At 35.0% G+C, this 15,674-nt stretch overlaps 1 protein-coding gene across 12 annotated transcripts in view; it reads left to right on the forward strand.

Moving 5' to 3' along the window:
* The window catches only part of EIF4G3 (eukaryotic translation initiation factor 4 gamma 3), a 320,865-nt gene extending 306,352 nt beyond the window's left edge, over positions 1–14,513 (forward strand). For all 12 annotated transcript variants that reach the window (XM_072975193.1, XM_072975205.1, XM_072975190.1 and 9 more), the window contains 4 exons: positions 6,238–6,384; positions 10,498–10,579; positions 12,049–12,195; positions 13,569–14,513. In XM_072975193.1, the coding sequence (XP_072831294.1) occupies positions 6,238–6,384; positions 10,498–10,579; positions 12,049–12,195; positions 13,569–13,750 (558 nt within the window). In that variant the 3' untranslated portion in view covers positions 13,751–14,513. The remainder of the gene's footprint in view (positions 1–6,237; positions 6,385–10,497; positions 10,580–12,048; positions 12,196–13,568) is intronic.
* Positions 14,514–15,674: the final 1,161 nt, after the last annotated feature.

The following is a 15,674-nucleotide window of genomic DNA, read 5'->3' on the forward strand; positions in this document are numbered from 1 at the left end:
AGCTGACTCAAGAAGAATAAATAACCTAAGTATCTTTTAAAGAAGCTGAAGTGGATAAAAACATCCCCACAAAGAAAACTCCAGGCTCCAATGAGTTCGCTCGTAAATTCTACCAAACATTTAAAGAAGAAATAATGCCAATCTGCAAAGAATTCTACATCAGTTCTTTTAAACACTGAACAGGAGGGATTGTTTTCCAACTTATTCTGTGAGACTAGCATTAGTTTGGTAACAAAACCAGATAGACATTTCAAGAAAAGAAAACTACAGACTACAGTATTCCTAATTAACAGAAATTTTTCTCAACAAAATTTTTGCAGACCAAATTCAAAATATATTAAAAGAATAATACATAACCAAGTGGGTTTTATCACAGGAATGTAAGGTTAATTTACATTTTTAAAAAATCAAGTCTACTCTAAATAGAAAAGAAGCAGGTTGCTACAAAAATGAGAAACTCGTAACTGGAAAGATGATAAATATCATGAATTCCAAGTAGAATAAACACAAAATTGTGAAAGAAGACATCTAAATCATTAAGAGTGGGAGAGGGAAGCAAGGAAATATAGAGTATTTTTTTTTCTTTTTTAAATTTTTTGTTCTCCGTAGGATGGGTTTGAGATTATATTACTATCTGTTTAATACAAACAGTTATAGTAATGGGTTAATAGACTTACAAAAAAGGGTAACCACAAGCCAAAATCTTACAAATGAGTCACAAAAACTAAGTAAAATCCAAGATAATACAAAGGAAAATTACTAAACCACCAAAGGAAGAAGAAAAGAACAAAGAGGAAATACCAAATCAACTGCAAAAATAAGTTCAAAATGGCAATAAATACATATCTATCACTAATTACTGTAAATGTTAATGGACTAAATGCTCCAGTCAAAAGATGTAGAGTGGCAGACTGGATAATAAAGCAAGAACCTTCAATATGCTGCATACAAGAGGCTCACTTTAGGAAGAAGGAACCTTACTTCAAAATAGCACCTGCACCCCAATGTTCATAGCAGCACTATTTACAATAGTCAAGACATGGAAACAGCCTAAATGTCCATCGACAAATGACTGGATAAAGAAGATGTGGTATATTTATACAATGGAATACTATTCAGTGATAAAAACCAACAACATCACACCATTTGCAGCAACATGGATGTTTCTGGAGAATGTCATTCTAAGTGAAGTAAGCCAGAAAGAGAAAGAAAAATACCATATGAGATCACTCATATGTGGAATCTAAAAAATTAATTAATTAATTAATTAATACAAAACAAACAGACTCATAGACATAGAATACAAATTTGTGGTTTCCAGGCGAGCAGGGGGTGGGAAGGGACAGACTAGGATTTCAAAATGCATAATAGATAAACAAGATAATACTGTATAGCACAGGGAAATATATACAAGATCTTGTGGTAGCTCACAGTGAAAAAAAATGTGACAATGAATATATATATGTTCACGTATAACTGAAAAATTGTGCTCTACACTGGAATTTGACACAACATTGTAAAATGAGTATAACTCAACAAAAAAAAAAATGTTAAAAAAAAAATCAACATGTGGATGTTGTGGGAAAGAGGGTGGAGTGAGAAACTCCAGAATTAATCCCTCTACTGAAACAGCTATTGAGCTGGGGAGATCTGTTGGAATCAACTGTTTTGGAATTGTGCAGTCTAGTCAAGCACATGCACTACCAACACCAGGAGATTGCTTGATGAAAAAAGAGCATGGTAAATGTCAGGGATTTTGGCATTTTGCATAGAAAGCTGCCAGCCCTGTGGCAGACAGCTGAGGAGACAGCAGCACCTTTTTTCTGGCACCAGGTTGAGCAATAAAGACCATGTTCTCCAAAAATTGATGTGTCTTTTCATCTGCCTGGTAGTTTACTGAGGGTTCAGTGCAGGACTTTGCTGTAGTTTCATCTCCTCACTCTGAAGCAGCTTCTTGGATGAGGCCTGTCAAAGGACTTAAACAGAGCACATTTGTGTCTCTCCCATGCCCCTCTCTTTTTTTCTTGAATCCAGGCATTCACTGAAATCTCTAAAAGGTCACTGACTGACTGCAGACATAGAGGATCAGAGACTTCAGTGATGATACACAGGAAGAATGTAGTCCTTGTCTAAAGTCAGTAAACAAACTGATGACTACAACATCAGTAGTTCCTGGGGAAGGGAGAGAATCTGATGTCCAGGCTTACCACATTACACTGTGCAGTTTTCAATTAGAAGTTATAAAGCATAAATATAACAGGAGAATACAGCTCACTCACAGGAAAAAAAGAAGCTGACAGAAAGCATCACTGAGGAAGCCCAAACATTGGACATACTAGACAAAGACTTTAACTCTCTTAAATATGCTCAAATTGCTAAAGAAAACCATGGATGAAGAACTTCAGGAAGTCAGAATGACTAATGAACAAGTTGAGAATCTCAATAAACAGGCAGAAATTATAAAAAGGAACAAATAGAGATTCTGAAACAAAAGTTACAATGGCTGAAGTGAAAAAATAACTAGAGTTAACAGATTTGAGCAGGCAGAAGAATCAATCAGTAAATTTGAAAAAAGCACAGTTGAAATTGCTCAGTCAGGAATCCCTGATTCAGCATTAATTTGCTGCAGTGAAACTCCATGTTCAATACAGTTACGCTCTTTTATTGTTTTGTTAATGAAATTTCCAGTATTATGTGAAACTGAGTACAACTGAATTTTTAATAAAAATTCCCTATAGTTATTTTTAAAGGAAACTTTAAATTATAATAATAGATACTGAAAAATTAATCCAGTTAACATATAAAGAGGCTTTGAAAGAAGAAACTGCTCATTTTGAGGAGCAGAAAGAAAAAAGAGTCAAGAAAAATGAACAGAGCGCAAGGACCTAGTGGAATACCATTGAGCATATGAGTATATACATAATGGAGTCCCATAAGTGAAAGAGAGAAAAGGGCAGGAAAAAATGATTTGAAGAAATGATGGTTGAAAACACACTGGAGTGATATCGTTAAAGTACGGACATTTAAAAACTGTTTATATCTGACTAACAGGCCCTAATGGAACTTAAGAGCCTTTGCACAACAAAGGAAACCATAAACAAAACAAAAAGACAACCTACGGACTGGGAAAAAATATTTGCAAAAGTTTCAGCCAGCAAGGACTCAATTTCCAAAATATACAAACAGCTCATACAACTCAATAACCAAAAAAAAAAACCAATCAAAAAATGGACAGAAGATCTGAATAGATATTTCTCTAAAGAAGACAAACAGATGGCCATTAGGCACCTGAAAAGATGTTCAGCTTTGCTAATTATTAGAGAAATGCTAATCAGAACTACAGTGAGGTATCACTTCACACCGGTCAGAATGGCCATCATTAAAAAGTCTACAGATAATAAATGCTGTAGAGGTTGTAGAAAAGGGAATCCTCTTATACCATTGGTGGGAATGTAAATTTGTGAAGCCACCGTTGAGAACATTATGGAAGTTCCTTTAAAACAACTAAAAATAGAGTGACTATATGATCCAGCAATCCCACTCCTGGGCATATATCTGGAGAAAACTTAATTCAAAAAGGTACATGCAAATACAAATTACTATATATATAATAAACAGCAAGGTCCTACTGTATAGTGCAGGGAACTGTATTCAATATCCTGTAATAAGCCATAATGAAAAAGAATATGAAAAAGTATGTGTGTGTATATAAAACGGAATCACTTTGCTGTACACCAGAAACTAACACAACATTGTAAATTAACTATACTTCAATAAAAAATAAATGAATAAAAATAAAACCTTTCTATATCTGGCAAAACTTCTTTCAAAAATGAAGAAATTACTGACATTCCCAGGTGAAAGCTAGATGAGTTAGTCACCAGTAGACCTGCCCTACGAGAAATGCTACAGGGAGTCTTCAGGCTAAAGCAAAAGGACACTAGACTGTAACTCAAAGCCATACAAAGAAATAGAGAGTACAGGTAATGATAACCACATAGGTGAATGTAAAAACCAAGTGTGACTGTGTCTTTGGTTTGTGGCTGTTCCTTTTATTTACTATGTGATTTACAAGATAAATCCATAAAATAATAATTATAAACATATGTTAATGGGCACACATTGTGTAAAGATGTAATTTATGAAAATAACAACATAAGGATGGTTTCTCTTACAATTCCCAAAAGACCTGGCAATTGCACTTCTAGATGTGTATCCGAGAGAAATGAAAACGTATGGCGTCCTGGTTTGAACTCACATACACCTGGATTCAGATTCCAGTTTTCTACCACTTAATGTGACTTTAAACAAATTATTTTATTTCTCTAAGCCTCAGATTCCTCACGTATGGAATGTTGATAATACCTACCTTGTAGGTATTAAATGAGATGTTTAAGAAGCAATGAGCACAGAGAGGTACTCAGTCAATTATGGATGATGATGTTATTAATAAAATGTTTAAAAAGCAATTAGGAAAATGAGGTTCCAGAAAACTTGGCCTTCCATATCCAGACTTCAGCTTTCTTCTAAAAGAGTTGGTTTAATGCCTTTTTTCTTAGAACTCTAGTATGTTCTGCAAGAGGTAGTGATGAACTGATCCATAAATTTGAACCCGCCTTCTGGTTCTAGGAAGATCAGATAACATATACAGAAATACAGGGTTTCTGAGAAATGTTTCTCTCTAGTGACCAGCGTAAACTTTACAGCTCACCACTGATCCCCTTAGGCAGTGGTAAAGGCTTTCATTTTCACAGTTTTATGTCATATTTTATTAATGAGCAATGTACTTCATGTTTGACTTCATTCTTGTTTGTTCATTGCTCTCAGACCTTCAGTTTAGTTATGTAAGTTTGGCATAGGGTTTAAGAGGTATTCCCTGTGTAAGTGTTATAACACCTTGGAGTGTTAGAATAAATTTGGAGGATGTTTCAACGTTATGAAAAATTGATTGCCTATTCTTAAAAGAACTTACTGCCATCATCTTGTGCCTTTGTATGTACATTGAAGTGTGGTGGTTGAGGTATTTCTCAACATTGAATCAGAAAAAAATTATGATATTGAATCATGTTTCTGAAACTTTATAGGAATGTATTGTTTAGAAATGCTATATAAGTAGTAAAGACAAAACAATAGAGTGAATTTTTTTCTACAAAATTCAAGATAATTTTTTCTTTGTGGATCCAAGGAGGGTATAGGAATATATCAGGGTCTTTGAAGTTATTAGAGAAAGATGTATATTAATAATCTTTAATATTTTATTTTTACGGTTTTTGCTTAGAGAAACTTCATAAAGCAAAGCATACTTACGTACCTCATTGCCTTACATCCTTGAAAATTAAAAAACATTTTGATCATTGATCTTTTTAACTACACATATGAGAGTCACACAATTATGCCATCATTTCTCACACTTAGATTCAGAATGAATCTAAGGAAGTATTTGAAGGACTTAACAAAACCAAAAACTGTAGAGTTTTTGACAGCTACTCTTGGTGATATTAAACCATAGGCTTCAGAGAGAGAGTTGAATTGTACTCTTGGCTAGTACTCCTGCCCTGCCTTAGAGCTATGTCACAGCTAAGAGTAAGACGAAAGCACCCAAGGGTATTATGTTAAGTAAACTAAGTCAGAGAAAGACAAATACTGCATGATTTCACTTACAAGTGGAATCCAGAAAGACAAATCAAAACCCATAGATACAGAGAACAGGTGGTTGCCCAAGGGGAAGGAGATTGGGCAGGACTTAAAGAGGTGAAGGGGATCAAGGGGTACAGTCTTCCAGTTATAAAGAAGTCATGGGGATGTAATGCACAGCATGGAGAATACAGTCAGTAATATTGTATTAATTTTGTATGGTGACAGATAGTGACTAGATTTATTGTGGTGATCATTTCACAGTGTATACAAGTGTTGAATCACTATGTTGTATGCATGAAACTAATATAATATTGTATGTCACATGTACTCTAAAAGAAAAGACTGAAGCTCAGAATGAATTGGAAGGAAGGTAAGCTTGTTTGTTTTTGAGGAGAGTCAGGGGTACACATTAAAAAAAATGGGGGAAATATTTAGAAGGGTAATGGAGTAAAAATCTTTCAGAACTATGAATATAGAATAGCTTCTGCTGATCATTTTGACCCCATGTGAAATAGAAGAGAGAGCCCATGACTTTGTTTTCCTCTCAGGGTGATGATAATATTGGATCATTATTAATATGTTTAACATTGTATGTTTCAGAAATTGGACTTTATAGAGTCCGATGGTTCCTGTTCCTCTGAAGCACTTTCAAAGAAAGAACTCTCTGCTGAAGAGCTGTATAAGCGACTCGAGAAACTTATTATTGAGGACAAAGCAAATGATGAACAGATCTTTGACTGGGTAGAGGTACAAAGACTATGTCACCTTCCCTGATACCTCTGCAAGAAAGATTCTTGTGGGATCCACTTAATTCACATATTTTCATTTAAAGGGAGTTTTTAACTTTTGTGAAGTTAGCTGTCAGTCTTACATGTATGTATACTTGAAACTCAATGCTTTTTTCCCCATTTTTATAAGATTTGTAGTCTTCTAAAAAGTCAAGTAAAAATATTTCAAACATAATCTATTTTTCGGGATCTCTCATTAGTTTAGGATATACCTTAACATTTTACCATTCAAAAACTTGCATTTCTTTCTAAATGATCTCACATTTTAAATACTATCTTGGATAAAATTAATAAGCAATATGTAGTTATTAAGAAATGTGTTGGCTTACATTTTCATAATAATGCTCCCTTCTGAAAATTTGATACCTTGTTTTTCTGTGTTGTGGAGTCTATTGATCATGCCTGTTTTTAATCTGCTACTGTATTCCTTTATACAGTAACTTTTATTTATGTATATGTGTTTTATTTGTGCATTTTCATGGGATCATATAGTTACCCAAGTTGAAAGAAAGTCATGAGGGCTAATCTAGTTCTCTCCCTCTTGTGTAAGTCCTGTTTTGTAGTCCTTCTAATGGTTTGTTGTTTCTTTAACCATTTCTAGGCATTGAGAAATAACAAAGCTTCTGATAAGTTGGTTTTTAATCCGTTTTTCCCCGTGTCTGTAGGATAAAAAGTCTGTCTTCTCACCTAATTGGAAATCTTTTAATTAACTTTAATAGTCTGTCATTATATCCATATCTCTGTCTCTAGGTTCTTTTATTCTTTCTTGAAATCTTGATATCCAGACCTTGTCTGGTCACTCTCATGCAAACATAACCTGGATTTTCAGCATCCCTCTCAAAGTGACATGTGCAGACTGAGCATGATCACCAGATGTGGTCCAACAGTAGAGTTAGGTGGTGCTTTTGCATTTTTTGTTTTGAACTTCGTGCTTCTTGCAGGCTCACCACACAGAGCTCTAATTGCTCTTTCAGTCTTGCAGTACCTATTTCTTTTATGTTCTGTAGGCTAGCCCCCACCCTGAACTTAGTGCATTTGGTTTTTGAACCAAACTGGTACTTAAAAATTTATTTCTGTTTATGTTTATCTTCTTAAATTAGGCACTTTTTTTTTTCAGTCTGTGAGAAATTTTAGATTCTGATTTGGTCTTAAAATTTGCTTGCCATCTTTTTCACTTTGTATCTTCTTTGTATTTCGTTAACATGTCAGCTTTGTCCTTATCCAAATTATGGGTAAAATTTATGGATAGGAGAGAGCCAAGACAAAGCAGCATACTTTCAAGGATCAAATCTCAACCTCTCCCTCATGGACACTTCAGCTGCTAACTTGTTTATTATTTTACGTCATTCTACTGTCTAGTTCACCTTTTCATCTTGCCCACAAGGGGATATCTGTGATTAGATAATTTGTCAAATGCCTTGCTGAAGTTCAGAGAAATTAAGGCTATATCCATCTGAGCTGCCATATACTAATCATATCAGAAAAGGAAAAAAGTTAGTTTAGCATGATTTATTTTTCATGATGTACTTATTTATTCGTCTTAGCATAACCATCTCTTTCCTCTCTAAGACTCTTAAGCCATTCATATGATAGTTTGTTGTAGAATTTAGCATAGAATCAGCATCAAGTTTTCTGATATATTATTGACATTAGGTACCTTCTTTAATGTTTTAGAAGTCAGGTCAGTGCTTACATATTTAACATCATTCTCCTTCCTCATGGTTTTTCATAAATCACCATCATTTTGGCAATTTTGGTCTTTTATTTTCTCATGTATTGCAAAATTATGCTGTTTTTACCTCTTCATCCATGTTGGGCTTCATTTTTAAAGTATTAACATCTACTCTGCCTACTGCAGGCCAATAATTATTCTCTTTAAAAAGAAGACAAAGGGTAAGTTTTACTGAATATAAATTATACCTAATAAAGATGACCTTTAAAAAAAAGAGCAAGAAGACAGAAACATAATAGTCACTGAGTTCACAGTGCATATAGGTGTTTGTTGCTCCGTGTCTGATACCAGTACTATGTAAATCTGATTTTGCTTATTTACTCCAATTAGCAGACCCATTTTCCTTCTTGTTCTTGCCTGTTTTCATCTTTGCTTAATTTGTGCTTTAGGATTCTTGACACTTTTAATAAGGTCTTTTCTACTCTTGAATATTAGAATAACAGTATTTGGCTTTATTTGGTAGAAGAATTATGCGGTTTGTTTCTTTAAAATGGAAGAAATAGTCAGATGGTTTGAAATGGTATTTATTATCTAATTACATTTAGCTAATTTGTTTATTTTTTTCTCAGACTCCATTTGAGATCTAATCCTTTGGGGATTTCAAATGATACTCAGTTGAAATAGTTCTACAATCTGTTTGTAAGATATTCTTGAGCCAAAAAAGTAATGGTGTGTTTTTATTCTCTCTTTTATTCTTTGAAAGTAATTGTTCGGATTTTGCAGAAGTAATTTCTTGGGCTAGACTAAACTTAGCTTCAGCCTATATATTTTTAAAAGAGGTATATCAGCAGCTGGCTATAACACATAAGTCATCATGAAGTCTTTTATGCATGGCTTCTGCCCCACCCCATCCCCATCGTTATCTGTCAACAGTGGCACCACTTGTTTCTGTTCTGTGGGAAAGATTGGTAATGAACAGTCTCACTGTAACAGCCCTCTGTGTTCAGCTCTGCCAGTATCCTGCAGAGCTGGCCATCTGACTTGTTAACCACTCTTAACTATGCTCTCAAGAAATTGCCATTTCCTCCCCAGTGATGTGTGAGGTTAGGTATTCAACAAATAGAGCTGATAGTTAATCTGTGTCAGTTCAAAAAATTCATAAACATTAAACTAATCTCTAAATATTCTTAGCTTTATAACACATTAGTTTAGCTTACACTTTCCTTTTTTTTTTTTTTTTTTTTTTCTTTGGTGGAGGTACCAGGTATGGAACCCAGGACCTTGTGCATGCTGAGCACATGCTCTATCACTTAGCTATACCCATCCTCCCAGTAACACATTAGTTTACCTATTCCAGATCCATAGCTTATCTCTATTGACATATCTGTCTCCCTAAGGCTGTTTCTCTCAATGCTGTTTTGGGGGGGCGGTAATTAGGTTTGTTTGTTTGTTTATTATAATTTATTTATTTAAATAGAGGTACCAGGGATTGAACCCAGGACCTTGTGCATGCTAGGCCCACACTCTACGACTGAGCTATGCCATCCCCCCAATACATTAGTTTAAAATGACATCCTTAATTTTTTCCTAATTTTTTAAGGCTGACTCTTTCAGTAGAAAATACCATGCTAATCTATTAAAAGAAACTGAGATAAGTACTAATTCTGTTCACTGGCATAGGGAACATACACTTTGAACAATATTTGAAATATCCATCTAGAAAATGGCCACTTCTGTTTCTTTTCCTTTTTCTAGTCATCTGGTATAGCATTTTATAGCTAAAAGATAAAACAACAAGATCTTAAGAGAAATAAACTAAAAAATAAATTTGGGGTCCATTTATTCTATTTAACTTATCTCTAAATACATTTTTTTGCCATTTTTAGAAAAGAGTAACAGTTATCTCACTACCTGAAGTTTGAGGCAATGCTTGAAATTAACCTCTAATTCACATTAAAATTGAGATGAAAAAGCAGCGTTAGCACATCTAAACATAGTTGCATGCTACAGAGAAAAGTAGTCTTTAAAATATTCTGTAGTTGTGCTGTAGTTGTTCTTTCAACTTTTTAGATTTGAACAGATCATCTCAACATGGCTTATTAATTTAAAATGTTTTTAAATGGCTGCACTTTGTATACGGTACACAGCACTGTATAACTGAATGAGCAAAGGATAGTGAGTAGTAAAGCTCCCTGAAAACGGAGTACTGCTACTTAGAACATTTTCAGACAGAACTGACAGTAGCCCCAATATTCTCCAGTGAATCAGAAGATTAATTTTTATAAGAAAGTTGAACATGTTCCCATTTGCCCTTAGTCCCAGACAAAGCCTGGTTTAGGGGAAAATAATTTCTTTGATGTGCAAGGGTACCTTAAACTATTCATTTACTTTTGATTTCAGGCTAATCTAGATGAAAGCCAGATGAGTTCACCTACATTCCTTAGAGCTTTAATGACAGCCGTTTGTAAAGCAGCTATTATAAGTAAGTAATATTTCTGAAGGTACCTCTTAACGTCTGAAATTTCCAGTATGTCAACTATTGATGATAAGGGTCAGAGTTTATATTGCCTTCAAAAGTTGCCCTATAAAGCTCAATTTCTGGGCAAATGAGGGCAGTTTCTGTCTACAGTGCCTGGCTTTCTCAGGCAGGGGGACAAACAGCTGCTCTGCCTGCATCAAGCCCAAATCTGAGCAGGTGCTCCATGCCCTGTACTCCTCAGTTCAGTGGAAGTTGGTGCGTGCTCCTTGGGTTGTTTTATACTCTGCTGCATGTGACTTTTCCTTTACTTTTCATCTCCAACATTCAAAGCCTCCTCCTTCTTCCATTCAAGAATTATAATGAGCAGTTTGAATGTTCTTATGTAATATCAATGAAGGGCTAATCTCAACAGAAAAGCCATTTTATGTGAATACATACATGAGGAAAGAAAATACCAGTTATTTATCCTGCTTTATGATGACTTTAAATGATAAGACAATATTATTGAGTGTTTATGAATTATATAGATGGATAGGATTGGGATTGGTAGAAACCCTAAGTGTTCCAAGCCACAGATAGTTTTTAAGAATATTTAATGAGATCGCCCGTTCACTTAGCCTCAGATTGAAACCCACATTTCTGAAACGTCACTGAAATAGAAAAAAAAGAATTCATCAGCTCAGAAGGTGTTCAGGATTTCAGGTCTGTCTTTATCATTATAGCAATAGCTACAGAATTTTAAGATTTTTTTGTCAGATGAATTTTTTTTAATGTTAGTTTTTTAATAAGTGAAATAACAAGCTAAGTAGAAAGTCTTCATTTAAAATTTTTAAATAATTTCCAGTATTTACAGAACCACAAGGCTTTGGTGTTTTAAAATCAGAGTTGGAAAATATAGAAGCTGCTTTTTAAAACAAGATTGTGTCCCAGTGCTGACTTACAGAGGAAATTAAACCATGTCCTTCTAAACACTGGGCATGCTTTCCTCAGCCTCTTTTTATTGTACCTTTCCCGCAAAAGGCGGGATGTGTTAGATATGTTATTTGCCACTGTCATAGTTAGTCGTCATCCTCTTATTAGTAATAAAATGGTTGTAATTATTTTACCCTTTTCAAAAGATTTATATGAACTATCACTTTAATTTCCTTTTAAATGTTCCTTTTGTAGTTTGAAGTGTCATGAAACCACTGTCCTTGTTTCATTATGATTAAAGAGAAAGAATTGGGTGTGCTACTCTGGAGGGAACCCAGCACTCTTAAATACATTTCCCTATCCCATATTTTGTTTGTTATTTCAGAGAGCATATCCCATTAAAAATTCCAGAACATTTTGGATTTCAAAATCTTTGCCTTGGACCCCCTTGCTTCCTCTTTCCTTGCAGAGTCATATGTGTTTTATCAACTCAGAAAATTGAAAATGGCTCTGTGTGTTAATGCCTTAAGAGTAACGCTTAGTTCTCCTGTCACCTCTAGCCGACTGTTCTACCTTCCGAGTGGACACTGCTGTTATCAAGCAGAGAGTGCCGATCTTACTCAAGTACCTAGACTCGGATACAGAGAAGGAACTGCAAGCACTTTATGCACTACAAGCATCAATAGTAAAACTCGATCAACCTGCCAGTAAGTTTTACCTCTTCCTACAGTTACTTCAACCCCGGTGGGTGAGATTTATCCAGGCCAAGACTTGAGAGATGGTTTCATAGATTGAACAGTGGATAACAGAAGAATCACTAGTAACAAAAACTCAAGATAACCAATAACTTTAATAAATTTGAATTTTTTAAGTACTTGACTTTCATGAGAAAATGATAACAAGAAAACTAGTGGCTCACAGTGAAAGAGAATGTGACAGTGAATGTATGTATGTTCATGTATAACTGAAAAATTGTGCTCTACACTGGAATTTGACACAACACTGTAAAACGACTATAACTCAATAAAAAAAAGTTTAAAAAACATAGAATAAGTGAAGAAGAAAAAAGAAAGAAACTAGTTCATATTAAAGATTTAATCCTAATTCTAGGGCAGGTCTGTCTAATAAGACTCTCTGCAATGATGGAAATGTTTCTCTGCCATGCAGTATGGTAACTATGAGCCACATGTGTCAATCAAGCACTTTAATTTGGCTACTGTGACTAAGGAACTGAATTTTAAATTTTATTCAGTTTACATGTAAATAGCCACATGTAGTTAGTGATTTAAATATTAGCTTGACTAATAAAAATCACAAAGGTAAATCTGAAGAAAAGTTTAATATGACTCATTCTAGACTGAATATTTATTAGCAATTATTCTTTATTCCACTACCTCCCTCCATTAATGTAAATGATCAGTGAGTTGACTTTAAATGAATTTTAAGAACCCATAATGAAGGAATTTTTTTAAAGATATATAAAACCCTCTGTCTGTAATAGCTCTGTTTTTATGAACAATAATATAAGCTAAGTTTCCATTGTGAGAGCAAAACATTAAAATTGCCCAGATCGTCTGGGCATTGAAAACAACAAACAGTGACTATCATTTCACTGGATAAAATCCAAATGAAATAGTTTTTAGCCATGTTTTTCATATAAATTAGTATTCTTTTCATTTTGAAAACAATAGTAGAGGGAGAAAAGTACTTCCTACTTTCCTCCTAAAATATCTGAAAACAATATAGTTTTATTGTATAATTTTAAACAATGTAAAAAGAAAGTTAAAAAATAATTCTTTTTTAATTTACAAGTGTTTAGGTTGAGAACTACATACAAACAACTCAGCAATATCAGAAAAGTTTAAATTGAACACAGTAATAGGGGTAAGAAATAATTTAGACTGCTTAATATTTTCCCATTCTTTAGACAAATTGTTTTGCTGTTGTACTATCACAAGGAAGTATGATGAATTGTCTTATCCAGAGAATTCATATGCATTCATTCATTGCTTGGAAATACAATCTTTTCTCACAACTACAGTGCCCCCAAAACTGATGGTTTATTTTCACCTCCTTGCAGATTTGCTACGGATGTTTTTTGATTGCCTATATGACGAGGAGGTGATCTCTGAGGATGCCTTCTACAAATGGGAAAGCAGCAAGGACCCTGCAGAGCAGAATGGGAAGGGTGTGGCCCTGAAATCTGTCACAGCATTCTTCACATGGCTGCGGGAAGCAGAAGAGGAGTCTGAGGATAACTAAACTTCAAATACACAAAACGAAACAAAAGAAACAATTTAAGTATTTTTTTAAAAAGTTTCACGTCTTCGCCAATCACAGTGCAGCAAGGCCAATTCTCGCAGAAACCCCCACGTGTGCACGAGTGGGAGAGGGGAAAGAGAAAAAAAAGGTGATCATGGAGGAAAAAGGTACTGGAAAAAGTAAACTTCAAACCTGAGGGCGGGAGCACTAAAACCAAAATACATGTATTATTTATAGAAAATATTTTCTGTTTTAATCTTTTCTTTTTAAACGAGGACTCATACTTTAAAAAAACACATCTGTTTAGCGAAAAAAAAGTTGAGAACTTTTAATTTATTTTAAGGACTGCAAATGCCAGTGTAATTTTTTAATTTGCAGTTTCTGTAAACAACTTGTATAATAGAAAAGCAGAGAAATAAATTTCCCTCCCCTTCAGATGCACCTCACGTTTGTTTTAAAGCATAGTAGTTAGTCCAGATTTAAGAAGGTTTGGGTGAACAAGGTAAGAAAGATTTTGGGGGGGGGCATCAAATCTTTCTGCCTGCCTCTCAGCTTGCTTCAGAAAATAAAAAAATCACAATAGTAATCAAAACATACATAACCTTGAAACAGAAGGAAATGCTGTGGACCAGAGAACTCCAAGAATTGTTTAAAAAAAAAAAGTGCTACCCTGGGAAAAGTACTCTTAATACTTTTGGAATCTTTAGAGCAACTTTAAGGCTTGTAAATACATAGAACAAATATTTAAAAAAACAAAAAGAAATTGACTCAATACTATTTCTTTTCACTTTCAAAATATAAAGAACAAAATAAAGACAAACATTGCAAGTTTAAAGAAAGTAAAGTGACTTCTCCTTTGGCAGCTGCTGCATGTGCGCCCATCTCTGGGAGGTGCTGTCTGCCTATTCGTTGTCTAATCTGAATCACTCCTGAAGACTGGGGAGAGAGAGAGAGTGTGTGTGTGTGTGTGTGTCTGTCTGTCTGTCTGTCTGTCTTTCTCTGTGTGTCTACAGTTGGAAAAGGCAAGCTGCTTTGTGGGTAAAGGCGGGCACTTGTGCTTGGGTGGGAGAGCTTCTCTGGAAGTCCAGGGGAAGCTTTTTTCTGTCACCGACTAGACAGAAATGCATTCAGGGTAGGAGCAAACCTAAGGGCAATGTTTTAAATAACCCAGTGTTCCACTGCATGTGTTAGGATTAGGGATACTTACTCAGTTTAATACTACCACTACCACTGATTTTAAAATCATTGCCTCTGATGCTTAAGAAACCCGAAGGTATCCTCTAAAGAATAAAAGAAACCAAAGCTAAATTATGCTTTTGAAAAAGTGGGTGTGGGATTTAAAACCAGACCAACACCATGTATGAAAATCACATTGTTCCCCAACTTCAGCTTAGCTCAAGCCATTCTGGTGAGTATAAAGACTGGTTTGGGACTCTTTCTCCTAAGATATTGAAGTGCTGTGCTTTGTTTTGTTTTGCTTTTTCTTCTTTGATGAAGTTGTAGTCTCTACAGATGGCTTTCCATTTCAGTTGCTTTTAGGCCATCACACTACAAAATATATTTATGAAGAAAGCCAGGCTGCTCCCAAATAAACAGTCTTGAACTTTGTATCTGGATAACCAAAGTGTTCTTCTGGCTTCCATCTCTGAAGAAGTATCCACACTAACAGACCTGGCAAGACTTGTGACACACAAGAACAACATTTTCCACAGTTTTTCTTCAGGATGTAGTTGAACACAATACAGGATCCCACTACATGAGCCCACAGAGCCCACTCCGCAGTGGTGAAAGGCTGTTCTTGAAGAACGAAGTCCTGGAAGTCTTATGACAGGCATATGACAGCATCTGTCATAAGAGACGGGACATGAAAAGCTGTTCCTGGGGTCTGACTGCAGGCTCTGCCTGGGATCCCTCAGTTGGAAGA

Source organism: Vicugna pacos, chromosome 13 (genome assembly GCF_048564905.1).
Source record: "Vicugna pacos chromosome 13, VicPac4, whole genome shotgun sequence".
In the NCBI taxonomy this organism is placed as follows: domain Eukaryota; kingdom Metazoa; phylum Chordata; class Mammalia; order Artiodactyla; family Camelidae; genus Vicugna; species Vicugna pacos.